The sequence below is a fragment of the Diabrotica undecimpunctata genome, chromosome 1 (genome assembly GCF_040954645.1).
Source record: "Diabrotica undecimpunctata isolate CICGRU chromosome 1, icDiaUnde3, whole genome shotgun sequence".
NCBI classification, from domain to species: domain Eukaryota; kingdom Metazoa; phylum Arthropoda; class Insecta; order Coleoptera; family Chrysomelidae; genus Diabrotica; species Diabrotica undecimpunctata.
In genome coordinates, this window is record NC_092803.1 from 186,649,868 (window position 1) to 186,668,579 (window position 18,712).

General features: G+C 34.6%; 1 protein-coding gene across 1 annotated transcript in view; it reads right to left on the reverse strand.

Moving 5' to 3' along the window:
* LOC140432717 (probable multidrug resistance-associated protein lethal(2)03659) overlaps positions 1-18,712 on the reverse strand; it is a 52,723-nt gene that overhangs the window by 23,993 nt on the left and 10,018 nt on the right. Inside the window, exons 2-5 of the mRNA XM_072520786.1 lie at positions 13,030-13,263; positions 9,886-10,089; positions 7,222-7,448; positions 4,394-4,550 (exon numbers count right to left, since the gene is read on the reverse strand). Coding sequence (XP_072376887.1) covers positions 4,394-4,550; positions 7,222-7,448; positions 9,886-10,089; positions 13,030-13,263 — 822 coding nt within the window. The remainder of the gene's footprint in view (positions 1-4,393; positions 4,551-7,221; positions 7,449-9,885; positions 10,090-13,029; positions 13,264-18,712) is intronic.

Consider the following 18,712-nt stretch of genomic DNA (forward strand, 5'->3'; position numbering starts at 1 on the left):
CCATACGGGGGAAGCATATTCAGCTGTCGAGTATACAAGTCCGATAGCAGATGATCTGAGTACGGAGGCTGTAGGTAGGTGTTCTTTAAAACTTAAAGTTCTGTCACGAGTCACTCCAAGATATTTTAATGTTGAGTTATGAGTTAGTAGTCTGTCTTCAAAGTGAACAGACAGTTTTTTGTTGGCTTGGGCATTATTTAGATGGAAACAGTACACTTCGGTTTTCACCGCATTAGGCCGTAGCCTCCATTTGCGAAAGTATTCTCCCATAATGGCAAGGTCATCCGTTAGTATTGTTTCTGTAACTGCCATGTTATTATGTCTTGCTGCAATGGCCCAGTCGTCAGCGTAGCCAAATTTCTGCGAATTTGTCCTAGGTAGGTCCGCGATGTATAAATTAAACAGTAAGGGTGCCAAAACAGATCCCTGTGGCAGTCTATTGCTGAGCTTCATTTGGACACTTTTTGAGTTGCCCATTGTGACTTGGAAAGGTCTATCGGTGAGCATGCTATCAATGAGTCTAGTTATCTTCTGACACGGGATGGCACGGATTAGTTTGCAGATTAGTCCTTGTCTCCAGACGGTGTCGTATGCAGCTGATAGGTCAATGAAAGCAACGGATGTTTTTTGCTTTCTTTGAAAACCTGCTTCAATATGTGTTGTTAGGGATAGGATCTGATCTGTGCAGCTGCGGTTAGGTCTGAACCCTTCTTGCTCAATAGGTATCAATTCAAATATGTTATTACTAATTCTGTTCCAACAGTTTATAGACACAGCTCAGCAGTGCAATCGGTCGGTAGTTTTGAGGCTGATCATTTGCCTTTCCCGGTTTTAATATGGCTTTAATGGAGGCCCTTTTTAGTGAGTGGGGGATTTTTCCTGATTTTATCATATCTGTATAGAAATCAACTAGCCATTTCCTAGCATATTTGCCACAGTGGAGTAAAAATTCTGGATGAATTTTATCGAAGCCGGGTGCCTTTCCAGACTTAACTTCTGATATTGTTGAGTTAATTTCTTCTAGAGTAAACGCTTCAGAGTATTGAGATGTAAGCGGGCATTCAGACTTCAGTATTTTTAGTTCTTGCTTTACTTTGTGGTGTGGTCACGATCTCTAGGTGCTCTTGAGGTAGCTACAATGTGGAAGGCACTCTGTTGGGAACTATTGGTACTTTATCTCTAGTTGTGTGTCTGCTACTACCAAGTTTTCTAAGTAAGGACCATGCTTTTCTGCTTGATTTACTAAAGTCTAGTTTTTCCACAGTTTCCATCCATTTTTGTCGTCTGACTGCATCCAAACTGTGCAGTAGTTCGTCCGCAATTTCTCGGTCTTGGCTTTCGTTGTATTCTTGATATAATTTCTCTCATTTTTCATCTCATCCTGGGATATACTCTTTACGATATCCCCTGGGTATAGTTTTCTTCGCTGTAGAGATAACCGCGCCAACAAATCTCATGTAGTTTTCACGTGTTTGGGGTTATCCAAATCAAATCAAATCTATCCATGATAGATTTGATACCATCCGTCCACCTCTTGTGCGATTTTCCCACTCGTCTCCTGTTCTGGCTTGATCTCCAGATTGTTATTCTCTATGTATATTTTTCAGCGTTATCTCCAGCAACATGCCCAATTAATTGCCACTTAAACCTAGCTATATATTCCACGATATCAGTAAGTGTTGTTCTTTTACGAATGTCGGTATTCTCTATTTGAGTCCTGTTTCTCAAACTGATCTTAAGTATGGCTCTCTCCATCGCTCTTTGAGTTTGACAGAGCTGTTCTAAAGTTTTCTTTGTAAAAGATATGGTCTCAATTCGTACTTAGTCACTTTTTTAGAAACATTTACTTGTCATACACTCTACGCTTTAAACACATGGGTACATCTTCGTTCTTTAAAATATAGTTTGACCCGCCGAAAGTTACCTAAGAAAATTATATGCGTAGTTTTATTTTATTTTAGCACCACATATAAAGCCCAAAATTAAAAATCAAGGGTTCAATATGACATAGATGCTATAAGTATTATCCAAAATACATTTAAATGTAATTAGAGAAGCAAATCCTACGCACGAATAAAGTAATGGTAATAATCTACTGTACGTATAGCGTTTTTATTTTTCTAGAAATAACTGCTCTTAAATTTTAATTGTGAAACCTATACCGTTTCGTAGGCTGTTTTTATTGCTTATAGCCATGCCGTATTTTCAATTCCCCTATAATTAATTTCGTCTGTATTTTGTCTAGTTAAAAAGTATCTAGATGGCAACGTTTGAGGCAAATTACTTTGGTGTGCGATGGCGGCAGACGTTAATGTATTAGTCTCTTAAATACAGTTTTGTAGTGTTAACTCGCATTTGCGATAAGTTCCTCTAATTTTGTCTCTCTTTGTTTGACCACGAAAATATAGGAAGAACTTAGTTTTACCGCGTAGCTTCTTCATTACGACGTTATCACTCCTTCTGTGACATTGTTTCATTAAATCAGACCAGTTAAGATTAGGATTTAATCTTCTAAAAAAAATTCGTGCATACCTTTTTTAAGAACCCGCTTTACGACACGCTTATGGTGGACGAACCTCAGATTATTGACCTGCTAATTTTAAGGTACGTGTGAACAGATATTTTATGTTTATTTATTAATTCAGTATAGTACAAGTACGATATATAACCAAAAAGCTTTTTCGACTGAAAAATTGTGGTCCATACTATCATTGTTCATTTTTAAAAATTTAAATAGTAATTAATTTACTTTTTTTATGAATCACTTATTTTTATTTGACGCGTGGCCACATTTGATTTAGGTATTATTTACTCATTAACCAATTTACATACCCATTTTGACAGCAATGAATAAATACTGCGTGTTGGAGTTAATTTTTTTTACGATTTACAATTTTATTTTATTTACTATTTTTTTCTGCTTTACATATGCAGATAAGCATATTAATATTAATAGTTGATTCTTCTTCTTTTTATATAGACATGACTCTGTCTGTTTTTCAATGTGCCTCCAGTAAGTTGTCGTTTCATCGTTTTCGTGGTCTTCCTATTGAGGAACTGTCTCTTGCTGTCTTTACTACTCTATTTGTTGTCATTCGGCTTATATGATCCTTCCATTCTACTCTTCTATTTCTTATCCAGTCTTTGATGTTCTCCACCTTGCATCTACGTCGTATATCTGTACTTCTAGCTCTGTCCCATAGTGTCTTACCATCAATTTTTCATCTCGGCTGTTTCTATTATCCATTTGTCCTCTCTGTGTCAGGTCTTGTTTCTGTCGCGTATGTCATTATTGGTCTGATGACTGTTTTGTAAATTCTGCTTTTCGTTTCTTTCCCGATATTTTTATTTCCCTATATTGGTTCATTTGGGCAACCTGCGGCTCTGTTTGCTCTATTCACTTAATCTTCCATTTCAGTTTTGAGCTTTCCGTAGCTAGATATTATGATACCTAAATATTTAAACTCCATCACTTGTTCTATTATCTGACCTTCCAGCTCCAATTTACATCTTAGTAAATTTGCTGTTGTAACCATACATTTTGTCTTTTTTGGGGAAATTAACATTTTTTAACAAATTTTCTAGCGGTTATATTAAATTTGTACAGCGTACGTTGTAAATCATCTTCACTTTGGGAGAGTAGTATTGCGTCGTCTGCATAGCAGATTATTTTAAGTGGTTTTTCTCCCATATTATTATTATTTCATCCACAATCAGGTTAAACAATAGAGGAGTCAGGGAATCTCCCTGTGTGATCCCATTACCAGCTTCAATAGGGTTGGTTAGTTCTTCTTCTACTTTTACTTTTATTGTGTTGTTTTAGTAGATATTTTCGATCATTTTGATTATTCCTAGAGGTATATCTCTTGAGTACAGTAAGTGGATAACGTCTTTTTATTTGACCCGGTCATATGTCTTCGTAAGGTCCACGAAACATAGATATGCCGGTTTGTTGTATTCTAACGATTTCTCTTGCACTTACCTCATTATAAATATAGCGTCGGTGCATGATCTTCCCGACCTGAAACCTTGTTGTTCTTCTGCTAGTGTTATAATTTCATTCAGTTTATTTGTTATCACTTTGGTTGTTAATTTTAGTGTTGTGTCTAATAAATTAATTCTTCTGTAATTTCCAGGGTCCGATTTGATATATTTTATAACGAATTTGAGTGCTTTATCTATCTCTGGTTAAGATTTATTGGTCCCTAGTTTGCAATTTTCTAGCATCCAGTATTTCTTGGTTTCTTTGGTCAAACGGTTATCTTTCTATTATTTATATCTATATCCACACCACTGACTCTCCCGATAATTAGCAACTAGACCTTCGTATTGTGCTGGTGTTACGACCAGTTTATTACTACCTGAAAAATTATTTGTGTCATTACATACTTACTTCCTGGCCAGTGAAACTTTTTTGGAAAAGAAGTCTTCCCAAGTGTACATTTTAATTATTTTTATCGTCGAAAGAATTTCTTGAGTAAGTTGCAACCTCTCGTCAGTTTTTTTACATCCAGCCAACCTACATTTAGCAGTGATAGTCGCAATACATACTGTAAAAATAAAAAAAGATATCAATTTAAAATTAACTTTTAATCAGAGTATAAAAATAAAATCCGGTTTTATATAAAAAAAAATAAAATGAAACTAAATTTCAATCATATTTTCCTCTTTCAAAGAACAATGTACATATTATTTTTAAAAATACTAGACAACTAAGATTTATGATAGTCTATATTTTGTCGTATACAGAACTACACTCTTATCTTGGTCTTGGTAAGTCTTGGATGTCCCAATGTCACTACCCTCTTAGTGAAACCACTGACACAGAAATAAGCTTGTAGAAATTGACATTGATAGAAGACCCTGTTGAAGTTAACTCGAGTCTGGTATTGTATAAAGACATCTTATTACTAAGACAACTTACTTACCTTCAACCTGATTTGATTATAGAATATTGTCAGGTGGGGAGTTTGACTTGGGCGGTACTTGGGGGTCAAAAAATAACGCAGATGTCTTAGGGTCTGCTCAGCGAGTACAGAAACTTCGACTAGAGCCAAATATTTGATTTGACCTTGACGTTCAGTATGCATAGAGACTATGAAATCACGGTCAATTGATCCTTTTGGTTTGAATAGTTTTCAGCAAAAGGTCGTTGTTATAGTGACGTCACTTTTTGATCCTTGATGTCGGTTCTTTCCATCATTGCGAAAAAGTATTTGCCAATCGTTGGATTGTTGAACTATAGACAGATAACGTAAGCTGGATTTAGATCATTGTGAAATAGGTTAGTTTAATCCTACTGATAACTTGGCGGTGCGATAGTTGTGCTGCTCAGTACGAAAAGAACCACAGGTTTGGACATTTGGTTAATGCATTTACTCCAGCAGGTAATGGTTCGAAGCTACCATTCGTGAGATTATGCCTAAATTCCATTAAGACCCTATCCCGTCTAGTCAAAAATGACAACGATATTTTTTTTGGTGTTACAAAAGTCAAAAAGATCAAAATATAGTAGACAATCGTGGTTAAAAACTCGAACTTCTAAGTAAAACACTTCTATTGTAAGTGATATAATTTAATTAAAATTAAATTTAAAAATCCAAATTGATTGACAGTTCAAAACGTTTTTGGACTAGTCAGTCTATCTTCAGTGACCTTTTGTAGTACTTACATACATAACCGCAAAACGAAACAGTGGTTGGATTTACATTAATTAAAGTATGCCAATGAAATTGGATAACAAACCGGGAACATAAGTCCCTTCTCGAAAAAATTTGCAAATCGAAGCCAAATCGTAGTTCACTATTATTGTCGCACAAGCTCTTATTTTCAGTAGAATCGATTATTGTTAGTAGACTGGATCTTTAGAAGGAATATCATGCTTATTTTTTCGACGGTTCATAATTTTTTTAATGTTGTACCTTGGAGTTATCTGTAGACAACTTATGTACCTGGCAGGGTGTTGTACCTGGTAGAACAGTCTCCATGGCACGATCTACTGAGACTTAACCCTTAGGTTGGGAACTTGTTCAAATTGAGTATTATTTAGGAAAATGCGTTAATTTTCATCGGTTTTGCTAATCACCAATAATCTAGTTTCTTGAAGATTTATTATTTGTCCCATTGCTTTACTTGCATTATTAACTCTGTCTAGTATATTCTGTAAGAGATTCATGTTTTCTTCTATTAGAACGTTATCGGAATGGTATGGCATGCCATAGATTTTTCAGGTTTTTTTTTATATTCATTTTTATATTGTATGAATATTAAGTAAATTATTAGATACCTTATACTATTTAAGTATTAAGCTAAGCTAGCTGACCTTAATGGAATGTAACCCTGTCCACGTCAGCCATAATTATACCCCTGGTGTCTCCTGGTACCTGACATAAAGTTATTTCCTAGAACCATTCTTCCATAAATTTACCAAAGTCACCCTTTCCATATCCTACTCTGATGTCGGGCAGTAGCAACATCAGTACCAAGATAGAGCGTAAAGCAAATGATCCTGTCTATTATTAAATACTAGAAGTTTTAATGGCTTTTAGGCAGCGATGGAGAAAGAAACGAGAAACAACTTAATTACTCTTCCCTAGCAGAATCATCATAAAAATTGAAATCCAAGCGAACGCCCTCAGTCCCCGGTAGACGTTTTATTGTCAGAAGGAGCTAAAAATCCCCGGAAAGAATTTAAAAATTAGAACGTGAAACGTCAAAAATCTTTTTCAAGCTGGTAAATTACATAATTTAGAAAAAAACACGGCCCAACTGAAAATCAATATTTTCTAGATTAATGAAGTCATGTGGCGGGTATCGGTAAATCACAGATTTACGGACAATCAGCAAATCCATCCAAACAGAGTTGGAATGTTGTTGCACAAAATTGTCAATAGATCAGTCACTGGCATTATTCCCAGGAACAGTAATAATGTAACAACTGCATCCCCCAGAAGTTAAAATAAATGTAGTACTAGTAAAAGTCTATGCATCTCTGAGCGCCAGCTCAGAGTGAATAAGTGGAGACAAGGATATCGAGTTAATGAAAATTTTTTGTAAAAAAGCAACAATAAAAAAGTTTACTAAATATGACGTTATTTACTGCCAAAATTTTTTATTCAAATGTCAAACATTTCATAATAGTTTTCTTGTGCGATGCGAGTGCAAGTTATTTAAAAAATATAGTTAATTATTCATCCAGATAACAAATTAAATAGACCTTACCTTGTAAAGGAATAGATGCTAATAAGACTCCAATTCCCACGAACGAGGCAACTCCAATTTTGGAGTAAAGCATGTAACATATAACAATTGTCTGTGTTATTGCTATCCAAAAATCATTGATGGTAAAAATTACTGCCACAAACGACTGCACGTCTCTTGTTATCAGTGTAACGATATTTCCCAAAGAGGTCTCTGCTACAGCTACAGGCGATAGCTTCAGAGCTTTCCTAAAACACAAATAAATCAACAACTAAATTTTTGTTTTCGATATAGCAAAGTTCTCGCGTTCTTTCTGTGAACAGAACGCCAGACCGCAAGAGTTCTTAATGACCACCGAGGTCGCCTGACCGCTGCCTGTGTGCGCACGGGCCTTATTAGTTATCATCAGATTAAAAAAAAAAGAATACAGTAGTCGCGTTAATCTGAACTTAAGGTCGTCCAAACGACGCAGTAGTCCGAACGGGCGTGACTTTGACTATCGAACAAAAGACCAAAATTCTCAAGTTAATACAGCAAGGAACTAGCCACAGTTTCATTTCAAAACAGTTCAGTATTGGCAAATCTACCGTTACGGGCATTAAGAAGAACGAAAAAAAGATCTGAAAGTTCATCAGCGAAACGGAAAGCGGTCCAGGGAAGAGGAAAACCATCAAACCCTCCGAATATCCGAAGGTAGAAAGTGCGTTGTTCATGTGGTTCCTAGAACAGCGGAGAAAGCATGTTCCGATGAGTGGTGAAATGTTGTGTGAAAAAGCCCGTCATTTCAATCGTGAAATGTCACCAAATTACCAAGCTTTTAGCGCATGTAAAGGTTGGTTAAACAACTTCAAACGACGTCAGGGAGTTGGACATCTCAAAATTATTGGTGGGAAACTTTTGAGTAATGCCGACGGCATCGAACCCTTCCAAACTGCATTTGAACAACTTGTGATTTAAAACAATTTAACACCTAAGCAAATTTACAGATGAACGTGGGTTATTTTGGCGTATGTTACCAGACCACAAATTGGTGTCATCTCAAGAAAAAAAACGCTCCTGGTCGAAAAATTATAAAAGAAAGAATCCTTTATGCCTTGTGCAAATGCTTCAGGGACTCACAAACTTTGTTTGCATGTTGTGGGGACGGCTAACAAGCCTCGTGCATTTAAATCTGTTTAAATTTAAATCAATTTAAATGTGTGTAATCTTCCTGTATGGTATCGAGTGCAAAAAAAGTACATGGGTGACAAGAGATTTGGAGCTCAGGAAGCAGTGTTGCTGCTGGACTGCCCTGGTCATTCATCCGCTGATGAACTTCGTAGGAAAAAATGGTCAAATTTTTGCCATGTTCTTACCACCCAACACGACAGCTATGATTCGACCAATGGACCAGCATGTCACCTAGAACACAAAACTGCTCTATCAAAAAGCTTTACTTTCCAACATTCTTGCTGACGAGCAAAGTGGAACGGATCTGGTAGTAGCTTTGAAGAAAATTAATCTCAAGGACATTGTTTTCAAAACGGGGAAGGAGGATGTCTATGATGAACCACCTGCTTCAAAAACTTCTGCTGCTAAAGCTGTTCAAGCCATGAACACGGCCATCAGTTCGGCCGAAGACAGCCTTAACAGCAGCGAGGAGATTATGATGCTGAGGCGTATAAGAGACAGAGCGTTTGATCAGCACGTCGAGATTGGCGTTCAGAAAAAAATTACAGATTTTTTTTACTGCTCTCCATTGAAATTTATATAGATAATATGTATTTATTAAATATATTGTATATGCATTTGTATAATATAATATTGTATTAATATACATAAAGTATTTTTACAACTGCAAACTGCAAACAAGAGACTGCATACGAAAATTGAACCCGGTACTATGGGATAAGAACATCAGCATGAAAACAAAGAAAAAAATATATAATACCATGACAAGAAGTATCCTCACTTATGGGTGTGAAAATTGGACAATAAATAAGAAAACCAAAAACAAAATAAGAGCAACAGAGATGGAATTCCTAAGGAGAAGCTGCAGAGTAACAAGAAGAGATAGAATAAATAACATGGAGATTAAGAGGAGAATGCGAATGAACTCCGACATAATAGACTACATCGAACAGAAGAGGTTAACCTGGTACGGACATGTCAGAAGAGCAGACCAAAATGGGTGGATAAATAGAATAACAGAGTGGAGTCCGATAGGAAGAAGAAAGAGGGGCAGACCCCGAAGATCTTTCAGAGATGAAGTGGACGAAGCAATGAGTAGAAGAAACCTACAGGAAGGGGACTGGCTTAACAGGAAAAATTGGAGAAAACGGTTGAGTGAAGGAATACAGTGAAAACTGTGAAAATCCTTGTATATATATATATATATATATATATATATATATATATATATATATATATATATATACATATATATATATATATATATATATATATATATATATATATATATATATATATATATATATATATAAGTATTTTTAGTAATTTTCATTGTGTTTTTGCAGTTTTTCTGCTCCCAATAAAAAAGTCGTAGGTAATCCGAACGATGCGATCATCCGAACAACCCGTTTTCCCGATTCCGTTCGGATTAACACGATCGTACTGGATACTAAGAACTTAGCTGTGAAAAAATTAAAATTGTATAACCAACAAATTGATAATTGATAAATTTACCTATATAGTAAAGATCCAAACGCAGTCCGCACTTCCATTCCAAACATTTGGACATACAAAAAATACTGATGATTATAAACAGTATCCACTATCATATATATCAGGTAGGAAAAACCATAAAAATATCCGTCCTCTCTGGTATATGTTGTTTGTCCTGGCGCGAAGTATCCAACTAAATGACTTATGAAATAAGGAGTCATTATACTAAAAATCAAAAATATAGATTCATTAAACAGTGTGCTTATTTATTCGTTGAAATAATAAAAGTTTAAAAATAATATTTATGTGATGCTACTATTATAAAACATCTTCTTACTGTAAAGTAGTTGAGGAAAAAGATTTAAGGAATTTTTATTAACAGTCGAGGCACAAAAACCTTTTAATGTCAGTCAGATCTTGTTCTTCTTCTAGTGCTGACTCTAATAATGAAGGTTGACTACACCCATTACAAATTTATCTCTATATATATATATATATATATATATATATATATATATATATATATATATATATATATATATATATATATATATATATATAGAAAACATCGAGAAAAGGAGTACGACCGTCAATCCAAAATAAACTAAGGTACACTCGAAGAGTGGTGGGTTTTTCAGTCAAAGTGGAGAAATAAAAGACAAAGAAGGTGGCTACTTCATCATACAATAGATGAAGTAGCCACCTTCTTTGTCTTTTATTTCTCCACTTTGACCGAAAAACCCACCACTCTTCTAGTGTACCTTAGTTTATATATATATATATATATATATATATATATATATATATATATATATATATATATATATATTTTAAAAGTGTCTGTGTGTTTAACGTGGTCCAGCGCGAATGTTTTTTTACCGTTCATAATCAGCTACAACAACTCGTACTTAACATTTAAGTATCTCTACCCAATATGCTGTCTTTCTTGTTTTAAATCAAAAGTTGTGTATGTCTTCACATTCTGTACACCATTTCGTTCGTAATAAGATTTGCCGATGGTATTTTTAAAAGTCCTCTAAAAGCCACACTTCAAAAGCTTCTGTCTTTCTTATTAAGTCAACAATAACATTTCAAGTTTTGGCACCGTAAAGAACACTATAGAGGATATAATATTTTACCATCCGATATCAGATTTGTAGATTGAGTCTTTGGTTACTCAGAAATTTTCTCATCTTCAAAACAACTGCTCTGGATTGTTTTTTTCCTGATCAAATTTTTGATTCTGGAAATATATCTTTAGTAATCCGAACTCTTAAGTGTTTAATTTTTTGTCCACTTGTTCAGTATCTTCATTTTTTATTTGGATTATTGTTATGAATTACCTCCTCTTACTCGTAACCATGGTTTTTTTCGTTATATTCATTGTTAAGCTAACCTGTTTCCCAGTATCACAAATTTTGCTTAGTAGCATATGTAGGTTTTTCTCATTTTGGGCGATAATGACTGTAAAGTCAACATAACGAATGTTATTTATAGTTTTATCATTTATCTTGATCCCTTCTATAAAATTTTCAAGTGCTTGTTAATGTAGTGCAATAATTCTTGGTAGTATATATTAAGTAGTAATGCTAAAAGTGCACAGCCTTGTCTCACTCCTCTGCTTATGTGTTGCGGATCCATGCTATTTACATCTAACGTTACCACAGCCTGTTGGTTCCAATATAGATTTCTCACTATGTTATAATAATGTTTGTCAAGCTCTTTTCGCTTTATATATTCTATGATAATGTTTTGCCTAACTTTGTCGAAAGCTTTTTCATTTCTTTTTGTTGGTCTTGATATTTTTTAGCAAGACTTATGAAACAAGATAGAGCTTTTTCCGAAGCTGTTCTACTATGAAAGCCAAATTATCTATTACTCAGATCTATTCCTTGTCATTGCAGTGTGATATCACACAGTCTCATATCTATTACTCAGATCAATCTATCGTCATTACAGTGTTTGAGATTCTTGTTAGTGGAAAAAGCTCGGTGGCCATTGTGTAGGTATCTCGCCAGATTTATATATTTTGTTAAAGAGCAGAGTTATTATGCTTAAATTGTCCTCATGTATAGGTTTAATCAGCTCGATGTAAACTTTATTTGGCTCAGAGGCTCTGTCAACTTTCCTCATCTTATTTAATGCCTCGGCAACTTCATCTCTTACTATACCCGGTATTATATTCTAATTTAAGATCCCGCATTCTTTGTCTCTCCTGTGGTTTACTTCATTTAGCAACTTTCTAAAGTATTCATACCATATTTGCTTTATTTTAACATCGCTTTTTAGCACTCTCCTATTTGTACTTTTAACCTATCGTACGTGGGCCAAGACCTTTGATGACTTGTCACTGGCTTTAGCAATGCTGTACAACCTTTTCACCCCCTGGGTTATTTCCAACTCTTCATACAGCTGTGTAGACGATCTTTTCTTGGCAATAGCTGCAGGGTGATTTGCTTCCCTATTTGCCACCTTGTATATATCTTTATTTTCCTTCCTTTTAGACCTGGCATACCTCTTTTTCTTTCTAATCTCCTATTGCATCTCATCGTTTCAAAGTTTCTTTGTCTCTAGGAGGCTCTTTACCAGATATTTTTTCTACCAAATCCTCTCACACTCGCACCATAACTTTACTGCTGGCTTTCCACCAGTCGTTTACCGTATCTTTTTTCTCAAGCTTTTCCAGCACTCTACTATTAAAGATTCTTACCAAATCCTTATCCTTTAATTTCCACCACTTTAGTTATCGAAAAGAATTTGTTAAGAGTTACGTACATGATCCACGGTATTTTTAAGAGTCTTCTATAGATCAACATTTCAAAGGCTTCAAAAACGTCAAAGTATTTACTTTGAGTGTTCGGGTTTAATAGGTTATAATAGAACTGAGTAAACAGAGCAGCAAACCAAGCGTAAGCATAAATTGATGGTTAATAACTGGTTGCATAATAGATTTTTTAGTTTGTTAAATTTTAATTCTGCCTTTTTTAAATTTTTAATCTGGTCACTAATTTATGTGCAGCTTTCTATTCTAGCTGTACTCTCCTTGTGTAATAATATAATTACACCCTAGCGAGTTTTGTTATATCTTCCTTCAGAAAAATGTCCAGTTGTATGTTACCTATCTGTATTTAAGACAAATAGCAAAAAAACCTTAGTTAATCTTACCTTCTTGCTGTACAAACTACAAAATCAATAAAGCCAAGCAGAAGATATTTCAAACCATAGCAATTCCATATTACTCTGACCAACGAAGGATTTTTCTCCAATTTTTTCTCTTTCATCCATTCTTGTTCCAAGTAATCACCACAAGTTTTTGACTTGCAGTTTGTGATGACTTCGAAAATGTCTTCCTCGGTGAGGTCAGCTTTACCTGCTTTTCGAAACAAGCCTCCAACATATCTGCAAATTAATAATTTATTGGTTAAGGAGAGAAAAGTATATCCGTAGAACTAAGTATTAAGAATGTAATCCTGTCAAAAAACAAAATCTCAAATTTAACTGTTCGCAAGAGCATGAATATGCGCAAGAGAAATGAAAAAGCGCAGAAAAACATAAGGCGCATGAATGGCATAATACAACATGTAACTAAATATCCGTACAAGAATTGGAGTCCTTAGCTGTGTTTTCCATACCATTATATTCGTTGGAGGCATGGATTCATAATCAGATCGTATGTATATGTGTATATAAATAAAAATACAACCTTCCCCAACAATTTTTTCTATTTTCTCACAATTAAAGGTTAAAGTACGTTCTCAAAATATAAACATTAGTAAATTAAATAAATAAATAGTAATTACTTTAATATGCCACAAGAAAATAGCTTCAGAACTTCCTCAACAAGTAATGCAATGAAAGATCGATGATAAATGAGTACCTGTTGGGAGAATTTTTGGCATTGGACCAGACGGCCATCTAATTTCCCAATTAAGTCAAATAAATCAAACAAATACAACTACCGTACTTCTCTTTATTTTCAACTTTCCCTTGTCTGCTTTATTTATTTTTCTTCTTTCATTCTTTTATTTTTACTCCTCCACATATTTTTCTTGTGTCTATCTTAGTAGACATTTCGAATACATACAATTATATTTTGTAATCATCTAATATACTAATTGCTACCTCATGGTATTACAGAGAAGGCCTGGACCTGACCAACTCAACTCTCTGTCTACAATCAAATGTTTGGTATTTTGGGACTTCCAGAGAAAGACATTTCACAGAATGGTTGGTAGAAAAATAGTAGAGGAAGAATGGAGAAGACGAACTAATGTAGAAGTTTCCGAAATGTATGTTTACCCTCCAATAACCTCATAATAATATAGTGAAAAATGTATACTAGAATAGCTCGGACATCTAGTAAGAATGCAAGGTAATAGACAAGTCAACAATATTGGTTGGAGAGTACCTAAAAGCAAAAAAGAGAGGAAGATCGAAAAAGAAATGAAGAGATTTAGTGATGGAAGATGTCAGATAGATTGGAAGCTGACAGCTAGGAACAGAAAACGATGGAAATGATCCATCCAGCAATAGGCCTAAAAGGTCTGTTAATGCTATAAATACATACATACTTAAAAGAGTAAATATAAAAGACAATTGTGGAAGATATGAATATGATATACAAATTACTATAGTACTAGTTCTGGTCCAGGAGTTGAAGATGGTGATAAATTTTATATGAGAATGACATTGCATCAGGTCTAAATGTTAAGTCCTTATTTATTTGCATTACGACTGGATTAGATAACAGGAAATTTCCATTGTTGTAATTTTAAAAATTCCATTAGTTGAAAATATGTTAAGTTGTTTTGGTGTTATTATTTATATTCATTGTTTAATAATCTCTATGACCTCTAACAATATAACTAAAAAGGGGTTTTAACCATATGTGTTATTTTAGCAAATCTCTGGTTTTAGCAAAGATATACAGTGAGCGAGAATACTTAACTCCTGTGTAAATTTTATAATTTGTCATTTTAAAAAATATTTTTTTTTTATTTATTTTGCTCGTTTTGTGTAAATATTTCAAAATATATATTTAAAATAAATACTGCAGATTACCAGTTTATCTTCAAATGTTACCTTAACATTTTTTTACATTTTAATTCATTTCTTACTTCATCTGGGATTGGTTGTGGTCGAGAGTTGGTTGTGGTGGAGCATTCGATTTTTGTAAAAATGTATTTTTTTATCCGTTTTTCGAGTTATGCAAAAATTCCTTTTGGCTTAGTTAATACTATTTACTCAAACTAAGCGTGTGTGCTAGTTGTAGTATTGGTATCTTTCAGGTTCTTTTAACATTAAAAACACAAATCGGTTGAGTTCATCCCAAGATAGCTTAAACCGACATATTCGAAAATCATTGATTTATGCAAGGCAGGTCAACAATAGCCAGAAATTTTCTAAGAAGACAGCTGATGGAAAAATATAGACATAAAGAAATACACACTATATAATACTCATTGATCTTGAACAATTGTATAACAGAAATTATGTGGTTTCCTTAATAAAAAAAAGTCCCCAGTGGGGATTGCAATTGAGACAGGGTTGCGCAGTGGCTCCAACGTCCTTTAAAATTTATTTAAATTTCGCACTACGATGATGGAGACTCACCTCTTTTAACATGGGTATCTCTATAGATGATAGCAAACTTGTCACCTTTGCACTTTGCTAACGAATAAGTTATATTAGCTGAGCATGAGGATGATGTAAGATATATGATTAGAAAAATGAATAAAGAGTACAAAGCTTGGGGTTTGATAATATGGAATATGGAAAACACTGAGTGTCTAGTTGTTGAAAAAGCAGATCGAAAGAATACAGTGCTAGAACACAATGAAATTAGGAATATTGAGTTATACAGGTAATTTGGAGTTAGAATTACTAAAGAAGGCTCTAGTGAGACTAAAATTAACTTGATGATAACGTTATGTCTCTCGCACCGACTGGTTCAAATTTTCGCAGTTTGAGCCCCGCTAGTTTTTATTTCAATCTGCATTTCAGTAGGTACCTTTCGAACGCGTCTGTATACAGTTCATTCGTAGTTTAGCAAGTGGCCAGTGTGTATCATTAATAGGAATTTTGAATGTTATACACGATTCGGTCTCACAAACCGTTATAATGGCCGTTACATTTTGAGGTAAGAATAATTTGTCTGATTTTTTGTTTGCAGTACTGATTTATATTATATTTTAAGGCATATATTTATAATAGCATCTGGAACCAGCAACTGCACTAACTGCATTCTGTAATCCATTCAGCCAGCATTAGAAGTCGTTAACAAGTAATCCTGTCCAACTACTTGAAGCCAACAATTTTTGCCATAAGTATTATTTGCACACTTTTGTAGATCTATAGGTAGGATTTGCTTTGTTTTTTTATTAATATTAAAATAAAATTTTTTTTTGTACAATAAATATAACTAGTTGATATCTTGGTTTATTTGTTCCAGCCAAGCTTATTTTTCAGATTTAAATTTTAAGATAAGACGTTCTCGCACCTGAGAGACTGCGGTAAAAGAAGCCTAACAATTGACTACCAAAGAAAGTTTTGACTTTTATTGTTATACATTGGCTCCCAACTTTCAGAGGTAGTTATGTTGTTACACATTGGCGCCCACCGATTCAGATAGTTCGTTCGATGGTTACACATTGGCGCTTAACGTGGAGAGCTTGGTCCTTGGTCGGAAATATTTCCTTTATTCTCTCTTTGTACGTCTGTTTTTCTTGTTTTAGTTTTTCCATGTCTAATTTCTGATTATTTTCCATTTTCTTTCTTGTTTCAAATCTACTACCAATGATCAGCTTGGCTCGGACTAGTCTATGGTTGCTACCAGTTGAGAAGCGATTTAGGGCTGTTACGTCTTTAACCATGGATTTTTGCGTTGAAAGAATATAATCAATTTCGTTTTTAGTTTCACCATTGGGACTAATCCAGGTCCATTTTTCTGATTTTAGCTGTATTTTTTGTTCTTCTTTTCTTCTTACTTCGGATATGCCGATATTATCCCACTGTATTTTAGTCAGTTCTTCCTTATGTTAGATCTGATATTATACGTTCCTACATTTATTTTTGTCAAATATTTGCCTCCTCCAAAATCCTTGAGGCGGACCGGTTTCCCGGTGTGGGATTCCGAGTTAGTAACTCTACCCACCTAGGGTCCTATTCCGTTTGTTTCATAATTCGACATGTTGCCTGAAGAGGCCTTTTGGCATTAAAACACCTCGCTTGCCAGACGGGTTGGTGAGCTCTGTATCAGCCGCCCACTCTGGGCCAGACGCTGTTCGTAGCCGTCCAATCTGGATCAGACGCTACTGTTTTGCTAGTTTTTGGTCCACGCCGGGTATTTTATTTCCCCGGTACCACCCATATCTGGGAGGCATTCCCCTATCCGCCACCCGGGGACATGCCCGATGGGTGACTATACCCACACGGGATATATATATATATATATATATATATATATATATATATATATATATATATATATATATAGATATGCTTAAATTTACATTATAGTAATTTCTCACATCCTAGTTTTCACATCTTTCTATCTCGGTCTGTACAGATCACCATCCTGTAGAATTATTTCGGTGATAGCTTATGTGATGCCCTCCTACTATGTTCGTCTCGGGTATCCTCCTCTTTTTTTCTGCATTGTGTTCCACTCCATAACTTTTTTGGCCACCTGCCTCCAGTCATATCGCTTGTATGTCCGTAACATCTCAAATTGCTTGGATCCTCACGTTAAGCGCCAATGTGTAACCATCGAACGAACTATTAGAAGCGGTGGGCACCAATGTGTAACAACTTAACTACCTCTGAAAGTTGGGAGAAAATTTATAACAATAAAACTCACAACTTTCTTTGGTAGTCAAATGTTAGGCTTCGTCTATCGCAGTCTCTCAGATGTGAAAACGTTTTATCTTAAAATGTAAATCTGAAAAATGAGCTTGGCTGGATAAAATAAACCAAGATATTAACTAATTATTTTTATTGTACAAAAAAAAATAATTTTAATATTAATAAAAAAACAAAGCAAATCCTACCTATAGATCTAGAAAAGTGTGCAAATAATTCTTATGGCAAAAATTGTTGGCTTCAAGTAGTTGGTCAGGATTACTTGTTAACGACTTCTAATGCTGGTTGGATGGATTACAGAATGCAGTTAGTGCGGTTGCTGGTTCCAGATGCTATTATAAATATATGCCCTAAAATATAATATAAATCAGTACTGCAAACAAAAAATCAGACAAATTATTCTTACCTCAAGATGTAACGGCCATTATAACGGTTTGTGAGACCGAATTGTGTATAACATTCAAAATTCCTATTAATGATACACACTGGCCACTTGCTAAACTACGACTGAACTGTATACAGGCGCGTTCGAAAGGTACCTACTAAAATGCAGATTGAAATAAAAATTAGCGGGGCTCAAACACCGAAAATTTGAAACAGTCGGTGCGAGAGACATAACGTTATCATCAGGTTAAATTTAGTCTCACTAGAGCCTTCTTTAGTAATTATAACTCAAAATTACCTGTATAACTCAACATTCCTAATTTCATTGTGTTCTAGCACTTTATTCTTTCGATCTGCTTTTTCAACAACTAGACATTCAGTGTTTTCCATATTCCAAATCATCAAACCCCAAGCTTTGTACTCTTCATCCATTTTTCTAATCATATATCTTACATCATCTTCATCCTCAGCTAATATAACTTATTCGTTAGCAAAGTGCAAAGGTGACAAGTTTGCTATCATCTATAGAGATACCCATGTTAAAAGAGGTAAGTCTCCATCATCGTAGTACAAAATTTAAATAAACTTTAAAGAAGGTTGGAGC